At 39.6% G+C, this 23,348-nt stretch overlaps 1 protein-coding gene across 1 annotated transcript; it reads right to left on the bottom strand.

Annotated features, from left to right (window-relative positions):
* Nucleotides 1-22,102: 22,102 nt before the first annotated feature.
* LOC135480468 (melanopsin-like) lies at nt 22,103-23,071 on the bottom strand. Its single transcript, XM_064760305.1, has one exon. It carries the CDS (start codon nt 23,069-23,071, stop codon nt 22,103-22,105), a length of 969 nt encoding a protein of 322 aa, XP_064616375.1.
* Between the last annotated feature and the right edge of the window lie 277 nt (nt 23,072-23,348).

The raw sequence follows: 23,348 nt of genomic DNA, 5'->3' as shown, positions 1-23,348 counted from the left end.
TTAAATACCATGTACGTGATAGATATGTACATAGGGAAAACAGCGCCGTCTATGTGGTTGATCACAATGCAGATCGCTAGAGATTCTGAACGCTCTGTCCATACCTGCCAACGAGAGTGTTATACTCATTGTAAAATTTAAGAATTTTAGAATGAAGGCGTTTGATGGAGTATCCTTGACAAACTAGTTTTTGAACTAGCAACCTGTGACGCAGATTAAAGTCATCACAATTAACGCAAGATCTGACAAATGCTACAAGGCGAGATATGTATTCGCCATATGCAGAACCCTTTGGTATATTGCTATCTAAATATGGATAATTTACAATATCAAAATTGAAATTATCCCTTTTGTCGTAAAGGCGGCGTGAAAGGAGACCTTGTTCGTCTTTGTACAGATATAGATCCAAATAAGATGTACCATCAGGACTATCTGTTGTCTCCTTCATATCCAATGAAGGCGGATAGATTTCCTTTAACGCTACAGCAACATGGGGATTATTTAACGCCAGTAGATCATTAATATACCGCTTGGTAAATGAAAAGGATCGAGCTTTAAAGATATTACTTTTAAGTAATTTCTGCATATAGTCGTATTCATGTGAAAACAGGTATAGGTCTGCCAAAAGAGGCGCACAATTGGTACCCACTGGAATACATATGCACTGTTGGTAAATGGTATCTCCGAATTTCACATAGATGTTATTAATGAGAAATTCAAGTAATTCAATGAATAATGTAACATCCCATGAGTGGTAACCTTTATAAAGAGTAGAACTAAAGAAAGCCTTATTGCTTCTGACGTTAATGTAACGGTGATCTGTTTTAGTAAATACCGAGACAATTAACGACGATATTTCTGTGTGACGGGTAGGTATATTTATGCGCGTTTCTTTAAGAAAGGTTTTTTGTTTGTTAAATAGTTTGTTAAAACGCACACGACAAAGAGTAAAACCAGAGCAGCGACGACAGTGTGGTAGCTGGTCAATGATAGCCGGTAAAATACGGCCTCTTGTCAGTTTACCTCAATTAGGGTTTTATTCTAACTGTTCATGTAAATGCATAAATGGCCGCACATTACAACGCCCCCCCCCCCCCCCACACACACACACACCACCACCACCACTGCTTAAGCAGATTTAGTTTTAAAAATGTTAATTACATTTTATTAGGCGCCATTGATCTAGAAATACTCAAAATGCTTGTCACCACATTTAGCTTACAATAACATTAAAACAATGTCAAGTTGCGTGTGCTACATTGTATAAATGAATGATTTATTAAACACAATATTGTTCCCATGTATTAAAGATTATAGCTTGAAATGAGGCTGAACAATGTACATCGATAGGGGCAGTCGTCGATTACGCGTTGCTTTAAGTCGAAGGCGGACTTACGAAGATCATTGGGCGATTTCGAGGACATAATTCAACTTGGTGCGAAAAGAAAAAAAATTGTTGCACCACAATAGACATGTTCTTCCATTCGGTTGCCTTGACTTTGGAATGACTGGGTGGTATCTGGCACCGTTTCTGGTTGTATAAGGCAGTTACAAAAAAAATTTTAAAATTCTGGGTGTGGATCGGCATCAAACTTTAATGAACTTGTGGTTGGTCGAAGGTCAAACCATGGAAAATAGTTAATCCCGGCAATATATAGAGGATTTTGATATCTGTGTATTATTTATATTTTGAAATATCGTGATTTTGTGCATTTGAACAAGCTTAAGCATTGTTTTTAGCTATAGGCCTTCACAGACATGTATATAGCGTGACGTGGCACATGACGTCTTGCATGACATCGTGTCTCCTTGCGTGGTTGTTAAGAAATGTTAAAGTTGACGGAACGTGAATTATGACGTTATTCTGCTAAATTCGAATTGGAGCGTCATGAAACAAAATGTTTCTTTGTGACGTCACGGCGTCGGGGTGTGTAATAACAAAAGTAATATCTAATTCTAGCCAGTGAGATATCACGTTTGTCAGTGAAAGAAATCTTGACAGTTCATCTTTATATAAATAATAAATAGAGGACATTGCACAGGTGGAAGTGATAACCCACGAGGCGCGAAGAAAGCGATTAATAAAGAAAACTGAAGGATAGAGAATTTTCCCGGTAAAATATTCAGGGATCTGGAGAGAGGGTCTGTGTGCTCGAGTCGATTAGATAGGGTTACTGAACGCACTGCGCGTTTTTGTAACAGACTCAAGGGTCTGAGATGAGAGGGCTAAGTGTTAGTATAATCCCACAAAACACAAGCATACTTCAGAAAAGGGGAAATTAAGGAGTTATAAAGTATTTATAGAGTTGGTTTGTTTGTAAAGTGTTTAAGATGATTAATTATGCCAATGTTGCGAAATACTTTTTTTTTTTGCATATTTAATTGATATGGGATGTCCAGGAAAGTTTGCACTTAAACATTATACCCAAAAATTTAAATTCAGAAACAGGATACTGGTCCGATGACAACACATTTGGTTTTGTTAATGTTTGACGATAGCCTGACTGAATTCATCCAGTCACGAATCTTTTCGAGTTCAGCAGACATGGTAGTGACTGCTTCGTTTATATTTCTGGATGAGATACACACACTTGTGTCATCGGCGAATAATACATATTTCGGTACAGTGGTGACATTAGTTATGTCGTTGATATAGTAAAGAAATAGAAGCCTCCGTGGCTCAGTTGGTTAGCACGCTAGCGCAGCTTAATGACCCAGGACCATCATCATCAATGCGGTCGCTGTGAGTTCAAGTCCAGCTCATGCTTGCTTCCTCTCCGACCGTAAGTGGGAAGTCTGACAGCAACCTGTGGATGGTCATGGGTTTCCCCCGGGCTCTGCCCGGTCTCCTCCCACCATAATGCTGGCCACCGTCGTATAAGTGAAATATTCTTGAGTACGGCGTAAAACACCAATCAAATAAATAAATAAATAAATAGCAAAGAAATAAGATGGGCGAAATAGGATGGATCCCTATGGGACTCCACAGTCAACTTGGGCAAAAGAGGAAACTATGGTTTCATATTAGAGACGCTGAGTTCGGCCAGCTAAATAACTTGACAGCCATAGGAGTGGTTTGGCTTGAAAGCCGTAATGTTTAAGTTTAGTCAGGGGTAGCTTGTGATCCACGGTATCAAATGCTTTAGATTAGTTTTAAAAAGTAACAAGACTGGTTTCATTCTTTTCTCTAGCAGATAGAAGGAAATCGTGTAAAGAACATGGTGCATGCATGGTGGAATAATGTTCACGAAAACCATTTTGATTAGGCAATATGACATTAATTTCTTCGAGATAATTTGTAATATTGATTGCTATAGTGTTTTTCAAATATTTTACTTATGGCTGGGAGGACAGATGTAATATAACAGATACGATAATTTTCGAGTAGGTTGGGTTCTCCTGACTTATGAATGGGTGTAATTTTAGCAATCATTAATGAGTCCGGGACGTGACCACTTTCGAAAGATATGTTAATGATGTGAGTTAACGAGGTGGAAATATACTCGGAAACTAGTCTGAGATCAGACATACTGATACCGTCAATTCCTGATGCAGACGATTTTAATAATTCAATTGTCGAAGAAATGGTTGCATGTGAGACGGGACAGAAATTTAGCGTATTTGAGAATGGCTCGCCAAGGTATTGAGAAAAGTCGCATGTAGCATGCGGTATTTTTGATTCAAGGTTATATACTATGGCAGAAAAATAATTATTGAAACGGTCGGCTATGTCTTCTCTGTTAGACACATCACGACTATTTATAGTAAAAATTTTTGGAAGCGCGTGCGATTTACCTCTGCCAAGTATTTAGGTGAGAGCTTTCCAATTGTCCTTTATGTCATTATTGGACGGTACAAATTTATTTTTGAAATGTTTTGCGAAAGCATTTAATCATAGTATCCAGATTTTTTCTGTATTTCCTGTATTTATTTCGCGCGTTTGGGGAGGGAAACCAAAGTTGCTCGCGGTACAGTTTCTTTCGTTAACTGACGTAAGGAGAGAAGGCATTATCCATGGTTTGCGTATTCATTGACGGGCAGCGGCGACAGTCTGCTCAGGGAAAACTTCATCATAAACTTTTTCAAACTTTTCTTCAAAAATTCCAAGGGCCTCGCGATGACTCATATTCATCGCGAAAAGCTTTGTCACAGAGGTCGTGTTGTATGATACACGGCGAAACGGTATTGCTAACGTTCAACATTCTTTCTTATTTTGACGTGACTCTGAGAACATTGTATAACCGGAGATTTCATACAGGGATTCATTTGATTCTGTTAGCCAACTTTCCGTGAACCCAAACACAGTGAAGTTAAAATTAAGATTCTGCAGGAATCCAACAGTTCGTCAAAGTCTTTTCTAATGCTACGTATATTGAAGTGAGAGGCAGAGAATAGGCCTTTGCTGTCATTAAACGTTGAGGTAAACTGGGTTTGCGTGAAATGACTACTCTGACGATAGGCAATTTTATTCCAGTGTGATATTTCGTAATGACTGTCTTCCGTAGGTCGCATAGATATCAATAAAACAGACGAAACATGGGAGACGATATTCAATAGGATTTGACTTGAGAAATCTGCATACAGTGTCATGTCAAAGCTGCAAAAGCATAAGGACGCCATTGAGAAGGGAACACACACAGTTATGTAACTGATGACGTAGGGATCGGCACAGAGCGACGAGTCAGAGTCACGGTACATGCTTTCCATGACCTCCAACAAAAGTAGATGCGCGGACTCGAGAACACAATAGAATACTGTCAGGGACGCTCACTAGGTAGTAAAATTTAGTCACCGAAAATGAAAATTTGACACAAAAATGTAAGATACCAAGACTCGTAGTATTATTTTTTTCTGTACCGGGAGAGAATGAATGATGTAACGTCACGTTGCTAATGCCGACGTGCAATATGAACTTTGCTAATGCCGACGTGCAATATGAACGTCACTAATACCGACGTGCAATATGAACGTCGCTAATGCCGGCGTGCAGTATGAACGTTGCTAATAGCCACGTGCAATATGAACGTCACTAAAACCGACGTGCAATACGAATTATGTGCGACAGCATCGTCACAACGTTAAAAAATAGGCAAATGTGAAATGTGCATAATTAAAAAGACTACAGCACAATGAGTAAAATAAGAGCTGTCGCACCTCACGGTTAGGGTTCCGGGTAAACCTCCTGACTTAAAGTCGTAGACGACATATCGGTTGCTGGGTTCGAACTCACGACTACAATGTCCATGAGCTACAGTCGATTTCCTCGATAACTTACCAGACTGTGGTCCAAAGAGGGCTGGCCATATAAATATGGTTAAAGATAGAGTCGTGGATTATACATGCTTGAATACATTAGGGATACAAAATTGATTACAGAAATCTTAAATTATTCGGTATCCAGTTTCAAACTGTTGTATGACTCTTAAAGAAACATGAGAAGTATTGCCCTGTACCCGATTAGGCAGTCGAGAATCACCTGACATTTATCACTATATCGTGAAAGTATTCTTGAGCATAACGTGAAACAAATAAGAGGGAGAGTTTTTCAATTCTCAAAACCAAAATCCAAGATGGCTGCCATGTCACGTGACCATGGTTAACCAAAATAGACAAAATTTGCCGCGTAACCTTGTTTCTAAAATCACCAAATTTCAACAAAATCCAATAAAAACTTTTCCTTTTACACCTCTTAAACCTTTCAAAAAACGGAAAGAAAAAAAAGAAAAATCCGAAAATTTTCGATATGTGTCCGAGCATGGATTGCTTGGCCACCTAATAATAATAAATACATGTATCGGATATGTTTTGGGTCTACAATAGATCCACACATTCTTTTATTTGCTAGGAGTGTTTTGGGGTGTTTGGCGTTTTCCAAGCCCAAACAGGGATGATGCACGCCTCACTGTTACACAACAAAAGGAGCTACTTTATATGGCTGTTAACCTAAAAGAACAAAGTGCTAGGATACATGAAGTATTTTATTCAATTTAGTCGCCTCCACTAGCAGTTCTAGGGGCCTTGGAGGCACTCAGCGCTCGTGTAGCGATTTATGTGATGAAGTTTGTCAGAAATGACATGCTCTCCACCAATATCACATATATATTGCATGCTTTCATTGTGCAGGTGAAAATGTGAGCGCTACATGTGGCAAAGGCCATCAGTTATATACCTGATCAAAAGGTCGGTGATTAAATCTTGACAATCACGTTTTCTTCCCCCCCCCCTCCCCCCTCCTGGAAATATTCTCCAGAGTACGATGTTAATTTTGCCAATAATCGGCTATCGAGCCACAGATGTAACAATGGTATACCTCATTAGTAACGATGAATCAGACAGTTGATATCGCCATGCTTTGATGTCAGCCGCGTATCCTATACTATAGCTTGTAATTATCAAAGTTGGAAATGACAGAAACTGACTATAAACAATTAAAGGTGCCAAACATGTTCTTGCTTCTCCATAATTATAGGGACATAATTTATGAAGGGTGTTATCATATTCGTCATAATTCAAAATTTGAATCTTCAGTCGTAACGGCAGCTTATCCGTTGAAATTCACGCACTATTTTATATTATAGAATTTGGATTTCTCTCTTTCTAGAATATTTATTTATTTATTTGATTGGTGTTTTACGCCGTGCTCAAAAATATTTCACTTATACGACGGCGGCCAGCATTACGGTGGGAGGAAACCGGGCAGAGCCCGGGGGAAACCCACGACCATCCACAGGTTTTGCTGACAGACCTTCGCACGTACGGCCGGAGAGGAGGCCAGCATGAGCTGTACTTGAACTCACAGCGACCGCATTGGTGGGAGACTCCTGGGTCATTACGCTGCGCTAGCGCGCTAAACGACTCAGCCCCAGAGGCCCCCTCTTTCTAGAATATGCACAACAAATTTTATTTCTGCTTTTGTGAATTTGTGACATAGAAATCTACTTGTGCATTTTTATTATAAGTGCTTGAAAATTCTTACCGTTAGATAGCGTGCGTAAAATCTCATCAGTTAAAATAGCCACCAAAGTCTAATAATAAATTCTTTATTTCAGACTGAGTAATCCTGATCACAAATTACTAGAAGAAAAACTAAAATGAGAGAAATAAAGCTGCACATGTCAATATAATTGACTGGCATAAACGCGCAGTATGATGTTAATTCTACTCTCTTAAACTGAAGTGATACCTTTAACACTAAGGATCACGAGGAGTGAATGTACTTGCAGGAGTTACATGTATCTAACCAGGTTTTATTAGGTATTAATATTTCAAAACTATTCATATTCCAACTCCTTATTTTTTTTTAAGTATTGGTTTAAGAAATTGATTCAACCAACTTTTAATGAAGTTTGAATGTTAACACTTTGGCGAGTGTTACAATAAGAACAGTTAATAAGAGTGCAGTCACTCCTTGTCATCTTTACTGTGAAGTCCAGCTCATGTTGGCTTCCTCTCCGGCCGTACGTGAGAAGGTCTGTCGCAACCTGCGGATGGTCGTGGGTTTCCACCCACCATAATGCTGGCCGCCGTCGTATAAGTGAAATATTCTTGAGTACGGCGTAAAACACCAATCTAATAAATAAATAAATAAATCTTTACTGTGTTAAATGGAACACTATAGATTTAAAAGTGTAGCGGTAAAGCGTCCTTTGACAGTGAGCTAAGCGGCCTGACGTAACAAATAAAGCCAGATATGTGTACAGTATATAAAAATACTTTGTTAGTGTATCAGCTTGGGTCTTTACGTCGTACATAACCCTTTTATGTCATTCGGTGTGTGTGAATACTTTGTCTGTGGAAGGGCGAGTCCTTGCCGCCAAAGTGTTGCCGACACTGAAGTATCATGCCGAAAACACCAGACACGACAACACACCCTGTCGCATTGTAACGACACTGGGCCAGCTATTCCCTTGCTCTAACACCACACTGCTGAGTGCCAATCGAGGCAGCAACAAATACCATTTTGAAATGGTATGGCCAGCCCCGGGTTGGATATTTGATATTGCCGTATACAGCTCTCCACATGTTAGGAAAAGCTACTTCTTAACTAGAGCAGGGAACTTTCTCATTAAACCACTGGCACTCACGCCTAATCTACGTTCAGCTTACATATGTGAAATGCTTGAATCTATTCTAAGATTTGCCTCCGAAAAAATGTTGATAAATTTCGCTTTACACTATTATTTTGCATCGAGTTGAAATAAACCAAAATTTTGTCTGATTTGGGTGAAATTAAAAACATTTTGATCTGTGTTACTTACTTTAAACCCCAGTTTAAGGGGTGACAAAATACTATAACTTCACTTCCAGCAAAAACGGCTGGATGCATATACAGGTGTGCTATATCATACCACACAAAAGTCAGTCAGGTATGTTTTGGGGGGTGGCGTTGACAAACTTAATACATAAAATAGTAAGAAAAATCAGTGCACACATATAGTTTGTAGAAATAACACAAACATGGTTCGTATAGTTGATCGAAGAACTCGCCTTTACAACAGGAGAATAGTAGTACAATAAATATTAACTCTGTAAGTAGGCTATCCCATCAGGTTTATACATGTGGTATTAATGCTATATATCATTTCAAAGGTGTGCAATGTTCATCAGGAAAGACTGGTATTAACGCTATATATCATTTCAAGGGTATGCAGTGTTCATCAGGAAGGACTGGTATTAACGCTATATATTTCATTTCAAGGGTATGCAATGTTCATCAGGAAAGACTGGTATTAACGCAATGTTCATCAGGAAAGACTGGTATTAAGGGTATGCAATGTTCATCAGCAAAGACTGGTATTAACGCAATGTTCATCAGGAAAGACTGGTATTAACGCTATATATCATTTCAAGGGTGTGCAATGTTCATCAGGAAAGACTGGTATTAACGCTATAAATCATTTCAAGAGTGTGCAATGTTCATCAGGAAAGACTGGTATTAACACAATGTTCATCAGGAAAGACTGGTATTAACGCTATATATCATTTCAAGGGTGTGCAATGTTCATCAGGAAAGACTGGTATTAACGCTATATATCATTTCAAGGGTATGCAAGGTTTATCAGGAAAGACGTATTAAAGCTATATATCATTTCAAGTGTGCAATGTTCATCAGGAAAGACTGGTATTAACGCAATGTTCATCAGGAAAGACTGGTATTAACACTATATATCATTTCAAGGGTAAGCAATGTTCATCAGGAAAGACTGGTATTAACGCTATATATCATTTCAAGGGTATGCAGTGTTCATCAGGAAGGACTGGTATTAACGCAATGTTCATCAGGAAAGACTGGTATTAACGCTACATATCATTTCAAGGTGTGCAATGTTCATCAGGAAAGACTGGTATTAACGCTATATATCATTTCAAGGGTATGCAAGGTTTATCAGGAAAGACGTATTAACGCTATATATCATTTCAAGGGTATGCAATGTTCATCATGAAAGACTGGAATTAACGCAATGTTCATCAGGAAAGACTGGTATTAAGGGTATGCAATGTTCATCAGGAAAGACTGGTATTAACGCAATGTTCATCAGGAAAGACTGGTATTAACGCTATATATCATTTCAAGGGTGTGCAATGTTCATCAGGAAAGACTGGTATTAACGCTATAAATCATTTCAAGAGTGTGCAATGTTCATCAGGAAAGACTGGTATTAACACAATGTTCATCAGGAAAGACTGGTATTAACGCTATAAATCATTTCAAGGGTGTGCAATGTTCATCAGGAAAGACTGGTATTAACGCAATGTTCATCAGGAAAGACTGGTATTAAGGGTATGCAATGTTCATCAGGAAACACTGGTATTAACGCAATGTTCATCAGGAAAGACTGGTATTAACGCTATATATCATTTCAAGGGTGTGCAATGTTCATCAGGGAAGACTGGTATTAACGCTATAAATCATTTCAAGAGTGTGCAATGTTCATCAGGAAAGACTGGTATTAACACAATGTTCATCAGGAAAGACTGGTATTAACGCTATATATCATTTCAAGGGTGTGCAATGTTCATCAGGAAAGACTGGTATTAACGCTATATATCATTTCAAGGGTATGCAAGGTTTATCAGGAAAGACGTATTAAAGCTATATATCATTTCAAGTGTGCAATGTTCATCAAGAAAGACTGGTATTAACGCTAAGTATATCAGACGGCATTGGAAATTATATGTAGGATCTTACTACCGTTATTAGAAATGTTAGATCTATCAGTAATCTGCGGATGATCGTGGGTTTACACGAAGCTTTGCCCGGTTTGTATAGCGAAAAACTCCAATCAAATGAAATAAATAAATAAATAAGTACACATTAGAAATATAACTTGTACATGTACTTGTTGGACGTCTCGCGTTTTGTTGATAGTGCGAATACTGCATGGTCAACACCGTGTCGGCCACATTGTAAACTTGAAAATGTAGTTTCATGTCCATTTTCAGTACAGTATAGGTGGGAAAAATAAAGCCAAATAACATAACTCTTGGTAAAATGATACCAACTTATACCAACAATGCTGGGGTACGACTCTTCACTCGCTTTTATAGTACTGATCTTGATCGTCAATTTTGGTATGCGAATGTATGTTTTGACGCCTAGATTTTACATTCCGTCACGTAGAGCTGAAGTTATGTTTCATAGAATGAAGACTGAGTATACCCCACTTAAATTCTTATCTATACCGATTCCGAATTACGTGATTCAAATCTTTGTGAAAGTTGTCTTGTCGAAGAAACTGTTTAGCATTTTCTGTTTAAATGCGCTAGTTATAACATCTAAAATAGCTTAATTTTTTATTGATCTTACTTGTGCAGGGGTGCACAGATCTTGTATAGAAGCTGTACTGAAACCGGTGAGAAATATCTAAGAAGTGTCTCAAGCTGTTGGAAATTACATTCTTTGTTGCCATAGGTTTTGGTTTTATCCTGCATGTGTTTTCTTCAGAATGTCACCGTGTAACGTTTCCTTTTAATTTGCATAATACTGAATGTTTATGCATTGGGGTTTATATTGTGAACACGGCGGTAATAAATTGAATTCGACATCACTGCATTTTCTTTACCTACTTCTGCTTAAACCAGGGTGCAAGGTGGCGTTTTAAATGGTGCAAGGTGGTGATACTATTTATGTATTTACATGAACAGTTAGAACAAAACCCTGACTCAGGCGAATTGAAAAGAGGCCGTATTTCACAGGTTACGTGTCAACCACACTGCCGTCGGTGCTCTGGTTTTACTCTCTATGCTGTGCGCCTCGTAATGTTATTAGCCTTGTGTTGTGCTTTGCTGCTTGTATGGCCTGAACCATCCCCTACATGTTTCTATGTTGCCCGTTTTTTTGGCTGGGAGCCCTTTTTACTGTTTTGCTACTTTGGATAACCTGTAGTCTGGGCATGTTTTAGGCTACCTGTTATACACGTATGTTTGTCTATCAGCTGTTTTTTGTGTTCTCACCCATGCTATTGTCTTGTTTTTGGCGTGAATTTTTCAAATGACTGGAACACCAACAATTTTGTATCTGTGTGCCTGTCTGACGCCTAGATTCATGTAATAGATGTAGACGATGTTTCCGCCTTGTGCTGGACCTATGTCTCTACTACCCCCATTGGCTCATGGACGTTGCCGTGGATCCTCTCGAGAGGGTTCACAATCCTAGTACAACAGTCGAAGGGTCCAGAAAGTGTCGTATATTATTTGGAATGAGGCGGTGGTTAAAGTGAACAGGAAGTCTGCCACTATACATAGAAAAAATAATATAGGACACGGTTATCACATAAAAATATGTAAAAAAAAACTCTATAAAGGTTTGAAAGCCGAAAAGATGAAGTTCAGCATTGGGATATGGCACTGACGGACATGTCACTCTGAGTAGCCATGTTATAGAATCCCTTATGAACCTGGCCAATCACAAGCGCTGAAGGCGTCACGTGATAATCGGCTGTCACGTCAAAAAACCTATTAGATTGTTGGTGGTAGAGCGTCCGCTTCGGGAGGCGGTATATCCAGGGTCAATCCTGGTCGAGTCACACCTAATACCTTAAAAAAGAAAGTTGTAACTTCCTGGCTTGGCGTTCAGCATGAGAGGACAGTGCAACGACTGCTTGATCCGTGTCAGTATAATGGCTCAGGCGGAACGGTTTACTTGCCTTAAGTAGGTGAAGCAGCACTAGATAAAAGAGCGGTGAAGGCACATTACATGCACTCTAAGAATTCCTTCGTCGTCACATGACTGAAAAATTGTTAAGTACGATGTTTAACCTCAAGCACTCACTCACTCGATTGTCGGTGTGGTTTTCTTATAGTGGATAGACAAATATCGATACAATTAATTTGCAATTTGCTTGAAGAAACATATTGTAAAATTATTTTTCCTCAGCAAAGTCATATTTATTACGTAAAATATTTTCTCAAAGTATGAACGAAAGGGTCTGTTATCAGTCAGAAGGCCCTGCTATGCTCGATAAATTCCCCTGATGTCGGTACATCCAGCTAGGCCAAATGCTTACACCAACGCAGGACGAGGACGAGCAGGACCGTTGTTAAAACACGACGTTTGTGTCCACGAACATCGCCCTGACCGAGCGCCAAACTAAAAGAAACGTCCAGGCCCTTCGAGGACGGAACAGAGCTGATACTCTTTGGTTGGGTATTTGGCGTTTTTTGTTTGTATTTTCTTATCGTCACATTCCTTAATACCCATGGTACGGGAGAGCTATGTTTTGTGACGTCATTCTAGATAGCTATAACCTGGCCTAATGGCGTCACCAAATGAGTGGCTAGGTACTGACGATTATTTGCTATTTAAATTGTTAATAAGAGCTGTATAATGTTTTAAATGTTTTTAGAACATTTCTTGAATACTCGATGGCCGGGGATGCGTTTAAAACAAACTATACGGTAACTATTTGAATCTTCCGTCGTAACGGCAGCTTATCCGTTGAAATTCACGCACTATTTTATATTATAGAATTTGGATTTCTCTCTTTCTAGAATATTTATTTATTTATTTGATTGATATTTTACGCCGTGCTCAAAAGTATTTCACTTATACGACGGGGCCAGCATTACGGTGGGGGGGAACCGGGCAGAGCCCGGGGAAAACCCATGACCATCCACAGGTTTTGCTGACAGACCTTCGCACGTACGGCCGGAGAGGAGGCCAGTATGAGCTGGACTTGAACTCACAGCGACCGCATTGGTGAGACACTCCTGGTCATTACGCTGCGCTAGCGCGCTAACCGACTGAGCCTCAGAGGTCCCCTCTTTCTAGAATATGCACAAACCAATTTTATTTCTGTTTTTGTGAATTTTGTGACTTCATGAAAAAAAAAGAAATCTACTTGTGCATATTTATTATAAGTGCTTGAAAATTCTTAGATGACGGCCGTTAGATAGCGTGCGTAAAATCTCATCAGTTAAAATAGCCACCAAAGTCTAATAATAAATTCTTTATTTCAGACTGAGTAATCCTGATCACAAATTACTAGAAGAAAAACTAAAATGAGAGAAATAAAGCTGCACATGTCAATATAATGACTGGCATAAACGCGCAGTATGATGTTAATTCTACTCTCTTAAACTGAAGTGATACCTTTAACACTAAGGATCACGAGGAGTGAATGTACTTGCAGGAGTTACATGTATCTAACCAGGTTTTATTAGGTATTAATATTTCAAAACTATTCATATTCCAACTCCTTATTTTTTTTAAGTATTGGTTTAAGAAATTGATTTCAACCAACTTTTAATGAAGTTTGAATGTTAACACCTTTTGGCGACTGTTACAATACGAACACTTAATAAGAGTGCAGTCACTCCTCGTCATCTTTACTGAGAAGTCCAGCTCATGTTGGCTTCCTCTCCGGCCGTACGTGAGAAGGTCTGTCAGCAACCTGCGGATGGTCGTGGGTTTCCCCCGGGCTCTGCCCGGTTTCCACCCACCATAATGCTGGCCGCCGTCGTATAAGTGAAATATTCTTGAGTACGGCGTAAAACACCAATCTAATAAATAAATAAATAAATCTTTACTGTAATGGAACACTATAGATTTTAAGAGTGTAGCGGTAAAGCGTCCTTTGACAGTGAGCTAAGCGGCCTGACGTAACAAATAAAGCCAGATATGTGTACAGTATATAAAAATACTTGTTAGTGTATCGGCTTGGGTCTTTACGTCGTACATAACCCTTTTATGTCATTCGGTGTGTGTGAATACTTTTTCTGTGGAAGGGCGAGTCCTTCCCGCCAAGTGTTGCCGACACTGAAGTATCATGCCGAAGACACCAGACACGACAACACACCCTGTCGCATTATAACGACACTGGGCCAACTATTCCCTTGCTCTAACACCACACTTGCTGAGTGCCAATCGAGGCAGCAACAAATACCATTTTGAAATGGTATGGCCCGCCCCGGGTTGGATATTTGATATTGCCGTACACAGCTCTCCACATGTTAGGAAAAGCTACTGCTTAACTAGAGCAGGGAACTTTCTCAGTAAACCACTGGCACTCACGCCTAATCTACGTTCAGCATACATATGTGAAATTCTTGAATCTATTCTAAGATTTGCCTCCAAATTGAGGGGCCATTATAGATTGTTGATAAATTTCGCTTTACACGTATTATTTTGCATCGAGTTGAAATAAACCAAAATTTTTTCTGATTTGGGTGAAACTAAAACATTTTGATCTGGGTTTTTACTTTAAACCCCAGTTTAAGGGGTGACAAAATACTGTAACTTCACTTCCAGCAAAAACGGCTGGATGCATATATAGGTGTGCTGTATCATACCACACAAAAAGTCAGTCAGGTATGTTTTGGAGGGTGGCGTTGACAAACTAAATACATAAAATAGTAAGGAAAATCAGTGCACACATATAGTTTGTAGAAATAACACAAACATGGTTCGTATAGTTGATCGAAGAACTCGCCTTTACAACAGGAGAATAGTAGTACAATAAATATTAACTCTGTAAGTAGGCTATCCCATCAGGTTTATACATGTGGTATTAATGCTATATATCATTTCAAAGGTGTGCAATGTTCATCAGGAAAGACTGGTATTAACGCTATATATTCATTTCAAGGGGTGTGCAGTGTTCATCAGGAAAGACTGGTATTAACGCTATATATCATTCAAGGGTGTGCAATGTTCATCAGGATAAGACTGGTATTAACGCTATATATCATTTCAAGGGTGTGCAATGTTCATTCAGGAAAAACTGGTATTAACGCTATATATCATTTCAAGAAGTGTGCAATGTTCATCAGGAAATATCATTTCAAGGGTATGCAATGTTCATCAGGGAAGACTGGTATTAACGCTATATATCATTTCAAGGGTATGCAGTGTTCATCAGGAAAGACTGGTATTAACACAATGTTCATCAGGAAAGACTGGTATTAACGCTATATATCATTTCAAGGGTGTGCAATGTTCATCAGGAAAGACTGGTATTAACGCTATATATCATTTCAAGGGTATGCAAGGTTTATCAGGAAAGACGTATTAAAGCTATATATCATTTCAAGTGTGCAATGTTCATCAAGAAAGACTGGTATTAACGCTATATATATCAGACGGCATTGGAAATTATATGTAGGATCTTGCTACCGTTATTAGAAATTAGATCTATCAGTAATCTGCGGATGATCGTGGGTTTACACGAAGCTTTGCCCGGTTTGTATAGCGAAAAACTCCAATCAAATGAAATCAATAAATAAATAAGTACACATTAGAAATATCACTTGTACATGTACTTGTTGACGTCTCGCGTTTTGTTGATAGTGCGAATACTGCATGGTCAACACCGTGTCGGCACATTGTAAACTTGAAAAATGTAGTTTCATGTCCATTTTCAGTACACTATAGGTGGGAAAATAAAGCCAAATAACATAACTCTTGGTAAATGATACCAACTTATACCAACAATGCTGGGGTACGACTCTTCACTCGCTTTTATAGTACTGATCTTGATCGTCAATTTTGGTATGCGAATGTATGTTTTGACGCCTAGATTTTACGTTCCCGTCACGTAGAGCTGAAGTTATGTTTCACAGAATGAAGACTGAGTATACCCCACTAAATTCTTATCTATACCGATTCGAATTACGTGATTCAAATCTTTGTGAAAGTTGTCTTGTCGAAGAAACTATTTAGCATTTTCTGTTTAAATGCGCTAGTTATGCATCTAAAATAGCTTAATTTTTTATTTATCTTACTTGTGCAAGGGTACGCAGATCTTATATAGAAGCTGTACTGAAACCGGTGAGAAATATCTAAGAAGTGTCTCAAGCTGTTGGAAATTACATTCTTTGTTGCCATAGGTTTTGGTTTTATCCTGCATGTGTTTTCTTCAGAATGTCATCCGTGTAACGTTTCCTTTTAATTGCATAATAATGAATGTTTATGCATTGGGGTTTATATTGTGAACACGGCGGTAATAAATTGAATTCGACATCACTGCATTTTCTTTACCTACTTCTGCTTAAACCAGGGTGCAAGGTGTGCGTTTAAATGGTGCAAGGTGGCGATACTATTTATGTATTTACATGAACAGTTAGAACAAAACCCTGACTCAGGCGAATTGAAAAGAGGCCGTATTTCACAGGTTACGTGCGCCCACACTGCCGTCGGTGCTCTGGTTTTACTCTCTATGCTGTGCGCCTCGTAATGTTATTAGCCTTGTGTTGTGCTTTGCTGCCTTGTATGGCCTGAACCATCCCCTACATGTTTCTATGTTGCCCGTTTTTTTGGCTTGGAGCCCTTTTACTGTTTTGCTACTTTGGATAACCTGTAGTCTGGGCATGTTTTAGGCTACCTGTTATACACGTATGTTTGTCTATCAGCTGTTTTTTTGTGTTCTCACCCATGCTATAGTCTTGTTTTGGCGTGAATTATTCTAATGACTGGAACACCAACAATTTTGTATCTGTGTGCCTGTCTGACGCCTAGATTCATGTAATAGATGTAGACGATGTTTCCGCCTTGTGCTGGACCTATGTCTCTGCTACCCCCATTGACTCATGGACGTTGCCGTGGATCCTCTCGAGAGGGTTCACAATCCTAGTACAACAGTCGAAGGGTCCAGAAGGTGTCGTATATTATTTGGAATGAGGCGGTGTTAAAGTGAACAGGAAGTCTGCCACTATACATAGAAACAATGATATAGGACACGGTTATCACATAAAAATATGTAAAAAAAACTCTATAAAGGTTTGAAAGCCGAAAAGATGAAGTTCAGCATTGGGGATATGGCACTGACGGACATGTCACTCTGAGTAGCCATGTTATAGAATCCCTTATGAACTTGGCCAATCACAAGCGCTGAAGGCGTCACGTGATAATTGGCTGTCACGTCAAAAAACCTATTAGATTGTTGGTGGTAGAGCGTCCGCTTCGGGAGCGGTATATCCAGGGTCAATCCTGAGTCGAGTCACACCTAATACCTTAAAAGAGAAAGTTGTAACTTCCTGGCTTGGCGTTCAGCATGAAGAGGACAATGAGACGACTGCTTGATCCGTGTCAGTATGATGGCTCAGGCGGAACGGTTTACTTGCCTTAAGTAGGTGAAGCAGCACTAGATAAAAGAGCGGTGAAGGCACATTACATGCACTCTAAGAATTCCTTCGTCGCCACATGACTGAAAAATTGTTAAGTACGATGTTAAACCTCAAGCACTCACTCACTCGATTGTCGGTGTGGTTTCTTATAGTGGATAGACAAATATCGATGCAATTAATTTGCAATTTGCTTGAAGAAAAATATTGTGAAATTATTTTTCCTCAGCAAAGTCATATTTATTACGTAAATATTTTCTCAAAGTATGAACGAAAGGGTCTGTTATCAATCAGAAGGCCCTGCTATGCTCGATAAATTCCCTGATGTCGATACATCCAGCTAGGCCAAATGCTTACACCAACGCAGGACGAGGACGAGCAGGACCGTTGTTAAAACACGATGCTTGTGTCCACGAACATCGCCCTGACCGAGCGCCAAACTAAAAGAAACGTCGGCCCTTTGAGGACGGAACAGAGCTGATACTCTTTGGTTGGGTATTTGGCGTTTTTTGTTTGTATTTTCTTATCGTCACATTCCTTAATACCCATGGTACGGGAGAGCTATGTTTTGTGACGTCATTCTAGATAGCTATAACCTGGCCAAATGGCGTCACCAAATGAGTGGGTAGGTACTGACGATTATTTGCTACTTAAATTGTTAATAAGAGCTGTATAATTAATGTTTTAAATGTTTTTAGAACATTTCTTGAATACTCGATGGCCGGGGACGCGTTTAAAACAACTATACGGTAACCAAAACTTTGATAGGAAGGTGGGATAAGCTACATATTGTTGTATTAATTCTTTATGTGTTTTAGCCGTTACGATTTATAATGTATACTGAGTGAGTAAATTGACGTACAATTCCACGACAAAGGTGAGGATCTGGGGCCCCGGAAGCTCTAGTCTTTCAGGTTACCAGCTGAGAGTCATTTTGGCGAATTCTGATGATGTAGCACTCGTTTTTCTTGACTGCTTCTCTTTGCATGATTTCGTCCTATTTTCATACTTTACATACTTTCTTAGTTCTTTGGTGGTTTGTGTTATAAGTCGTTTTGGGGAATTGGCCTTGCAATTATTGATCTGGAACGTCCTTATTGGTTGACGGCTGGTATAAGAATGTCCGTTTCGACGCATAGATTCGTTTAATCTAGTTTTTGTACATTTTTGTTTCATTAGTGAGAATAACTCCATCTTGAGCAACGAATTGAAATGTTAGAATGAAGTACGGTTGAATGTCTTGAGAAGCTGGCTGAGGCTATCAAGTTGACCAGGTGTATTGCACTCATGAAAGCACAGTATCGGGATGTCCTCTGCCTAATTGCTTTAGTAGTGATGGCTGATGAGTTCCAAAACTGTCCTCGCGTCCTCTGGAATTGGCTTTTCATGTAGAATCCAAAATGTCTGCACGACCCATAGAATCCAAAACGTCTGCACGACCCATACAATCCAAACCGTCTACATGACTCACAGAATCCAAACCGTCTACATGACTCACAGAATCCACACCGGCTACAAATTCACTGAACAGTCACTCTGTGGACTTGTGGTTACATGTAATCTTCAACCAAACTGGCAAGAACAACACAAGCATGGAGAGTGAAACGTTAACCAGTGTCATAGTTAGCAACTGGTCATACGCCACTGGTGAAATCGAGACACTTTTCAGTTTATCTCAGATGTGCCACATCATACATACAACAGACTGACAGCATAGACAACAAAACCAGAACTGCGATGACATTGCGATACTTGGCAAATGGTCACGCGTAACCAGTGAAATCCGGTCTCTTTCAGTTTACCTAAACAGTAATATATAAAAGACTTATAGCGTTGAGAGTAGAACCAGAACTACGACGACATGTGATAGTTGGCAAATGGTCCACACGTCGGCCGTGAAATCAGATTTCTTTTAATTTACCTCAACAGTAGCATTTAAACAGCCAAAGGACATATTTCAGCCATGCGAGGTCACGCGCCTTTCTACGTGATCCTACGGTATCGCGACAAGGCTCGTGATTACGCCACAGATTTGGGGATAATTATCGACAGAAGAGTATCAAATACAGTATTTCAGATTCCTTAAACATAAATCTCTACAAATTGTACAAAAATCAAGCACCTAGCTGTATCTGAATAATTCAAAAACATCCAAAATAAAAATGAACTACTTACTCACGTATTAGCTAATGAATATTAAGTTATTCAACATGGCGGCTCCCACGAAAGACAGCATGAAAGGAATGAGTAAGTGAGTGCTTGGGGTTTAACGTCGTACTTAACAATTTAGTTATATGACGACCAAGGAATCCTTAGAATGCATTAATTTGCCCCCTTGCTGCAGGACGGATTTCCACCGATTTAGCGCTGCTTTACTAAGACGCCTTACGAAGGCAAGTAAGTCACCCCGCCCGAGCAGCTATACTGATACTGGTCAACCAGTAATTGCATTGCCTTCATGCTGAACGCCAAGCGAGGAAGCTGCAACAGTCCCTTTTGAAGTCTTAACTCGAACGAGGATTGGGTAAGGTAAAAGCCTTGTATATCAGCTTATGCCTTGGGACATCCAACGTCGAGAACATTGACGAACCCACGATAACTATTGTTGTATACCCTTCTGAATGCTGTTTTACAAAATCAAGTGGTAAGTGTGTAAATATATTTAAATTGCTATGGTTCGGCTTGAGCACGGACGGAGATGATAGTAATACCCACGAAAGGCTGTAAATAGCGCACTGCTCAACAGTTCGGTGCGTTTGCCATCGCGTGAAGTTGTTTAAGGCGAAAGCGACATCATCATCTCAAATCAGGTGACGTAATGCACGAGATGTTAATAACATCTATGTGAAATTCGGGTAAACCATAAATCAACAGTGTATAGGTAATCCGCTGGGTACAAATTGTACCCCGACACCCCCTCTGGTTGACCGTATGAATACGAGCATATGCCGAAACTATTAAGGAGTCATCCTCACCAAGCCCGATCCTTCTCATTAATTAAACGGTATAATGTTGATTTGCTGGCTTTAAACAATCCATACAAAGCAAAGGCTGTCAAAGATATTTACCCGCCTTCGCAATAGAGGGGTAATATTTTTGACCGTTGTATGAGTGAAATATTCTTGAGTACGGCGTAAAACATCAGTCAAATAAATAAATAAATCATATATGCATACGATTTTCTACATTGTTATACGTATATTGTGGTTTTCGAGTTTTAACTCAGGTTTGGTTCGTTTTAACCATTTTTAAACGTGTTCGTCTATTTATGTTTCATTTTGGTGTTATGAGCCTTTTGTAAAGCATTTTCTGACATTTGTTCTCGCCACGATGTGGCTGGAATATTGCCGACGTGGCATTAAGCCATAATCATTCATTCATTCATTCATTCGCCTAGAACATACAATGTGTCTTTCCAAAATAACTGAAAACTGTTGACTGCTTCTCTTTGCTCGATTCCGTCCTATTTTCGTACTTTATATACATCCTTAGTTCTTGGTGGTTTGTGTTATACGTCGTTTTGGGAATTGACCTTGCCATTATTTACCTGGAACGTCCTTACTGGTTGACGGCGGGTATACGAATGTCTTTTTCGACGCATAGATGCTGCATACATTCTGAGATAAGATTGTTAGTCGTGGTTAGTTAGCTTTTACGCATAACATGCACAATATCCATGGTTTACATCCAGTTTATTGCTTTACTCTCAGTTCATATGTTGCCATAGTTACTTCATATGGATGGTTCTCTTGGGGAGCCCTGCAACCTGGATATTGTTAACAGGGTCACTATGACATAATATAGGCTTATAATAATACATGTAATTTTGGAGACATATTCATAACATGCTTATAATGGCACGTGAAATTTGAAGTAATATTCATTCACATGAACAACAAGTGTATACTGTTTCCTGTATTGGTGTGTACATTTACTGCAATGTCACAATGTGGTATCTGTGAATGTCTGGTCACAAGGTAATATCTACATTGTGTGTGATTACTAATAAAGTCCAGTAGAAACCAATGACAGTTGGTTGAGTCGGTCTGTCCTGGATTACACTCCTCTTACATATGCAGTCCAATCCGTACCCTCCAAGTCGACTATTTGCTAGCAAACACTGTCTGAGATTCGTTTTTACTGAAGAATAGAACGTAAGATGTCCAAACACTGAAACCTTTATTTTTTCCGCACAGTTCCTTTAACACATACTTCCAATGTGCAGGTACTTATATAGTTTTTCACTAAATTTAAATAACAAAATTAGAAGTGAAACGGTGTCTTGGGTGATTGGTGTTTTACGCCGTACTCAAGAATATTTCACTTATACGACGGCAACCAGTATAATGGTGGGAGGAAACCGGGCAGCCATCTGCAGGTTGCTGACAGACCTTCCCACGTACGGCCGGAGAGGAAGCCAGCATGGACTGGACTTAAACTCACAGCGATCGCATTGGCGAGAGGCTCCTGGGTCATTACGCTGCGCTAGCATGTTAACCAACTCCTGAGTAATATGACGGTCTCCTGTTGGTGGATCCCAAATTCATCTTCTGATTAACTTGAAGAGTTCGTGCCGGAACTCTTTGTTGTAAATCCCGTATATAATGGGGTTGATAAAATTCGCGATGGTAAACGAGTAGATTGTGAAATTCTCTAACGCCTGCAGGGTAATATCATCTTTATACCCGGGGTAATAAATTTCAGTGAGCCGTACCCCGACAAAAGGGAACCAACAGAAGAAATATATCCCGGTGATGAGTGCAATTGTAAAGGTCGCTTTTGTTCCTCTTGACCCTGTTCTTTTACTTTTGTTCCCGTTGGCCTGTGTTTGTACCGTAAACACGGGAACATCAATGATGCTCTTAGCTCTTCTGTAGACGTTGATGTAACAGTAAATGATCATACCTGTCCCAGGGAAAAAGAGAAGTGACCCCACACCGTACACATAAATCTGCCGAATCAGCCCAGGAGACCAGTTTAGCTGACAAATTTTCAGATTGTCGTAGTAAACGTATTCTCCAAACCCCACTAACGGCAGGGCGGCCCAGAGGAACGAGTATGACCAGCAAAAGGCTACGGCCCCTCGGAACTTGTTCCTGCTCAGAATTTGGTGATATCGTAATGGCCTTGTAACGGCCACATAACGGTCACTGGCAAGGCAAACCAGGGTCAACAGTTCCACATACGCCAACCACGTGCTGATAAATCCGAACATGACACACAAATGGTGTCCAAACATCCAGCGGTCTTTGAAGACACTGGGCATGGTAAACACCGTGGACACCAAGGCGAAGGCGAAATCTTTAAAGGCTAAATTAGCCACAAGAAAGTAGGACACTTTGCGAAGTGTGTAACGTCGGACAACTGTGGTTATCAGCAATCCGTTGCCAATCATGGCTACGACTGAGGCAATCGTGTAATACGTAACCTTGACAAAAGTTAAAGCGGTGGGGGCATCATCAGAAGAAGGGTCTGTATCTCTGAGGTTGTGAGTACCGGTAAGGTTTGCCATTTTGACAAACGGATGGACGGAATGTTCTGAGCGCGGTGTGTCCAAGCTCTCGTTCGTCTTCACGCTATGCACCCTGGAAACAGAGAAAATTAGCAGATGATCTAACATGGTTGGATAATGGTTTTGCAGTACACTTATCTACTCGTATATATATATATATATATATATATATATATATATATATATATATATATATATATATATATATATTTATATATATATCCAATGCTTAAGGCAACTAAAGGATTTCTTTTTATGTATTATTGAAAATAATTAC

Source organism: Liolophura sinensis, chromosome 13, assembly GCF_032854445.1.
Source record: "Liolophura sinensis isolate JHLJ2023 chromosome 13, CUHK_Ljap_v2, whole genome shotgun sequence".
In the NCBI taxonomy this organism is placed as follows: domain Eukaryota; kingdom Metazoa; phylum Mollusca; class Polyplacophora; order Chitonida; family Chitonidae; genus Liolophura; species Liolophura sinensis.
The sequence above is the reverse complement of the archived record's forward strand: the minus strand, read 5'-3'. Positions and strand labels throughout refer to the sequence as shown.

Excerpts from the sequence above, each read along its gene's own strand:
- LOC135480468 (XM_064760305.1), bottom strand. The coding sequence starts at position 23,071 with ATGGCAAACCTTACCGGTACTCACAACCTCAGAGATACAGACCCTTCT.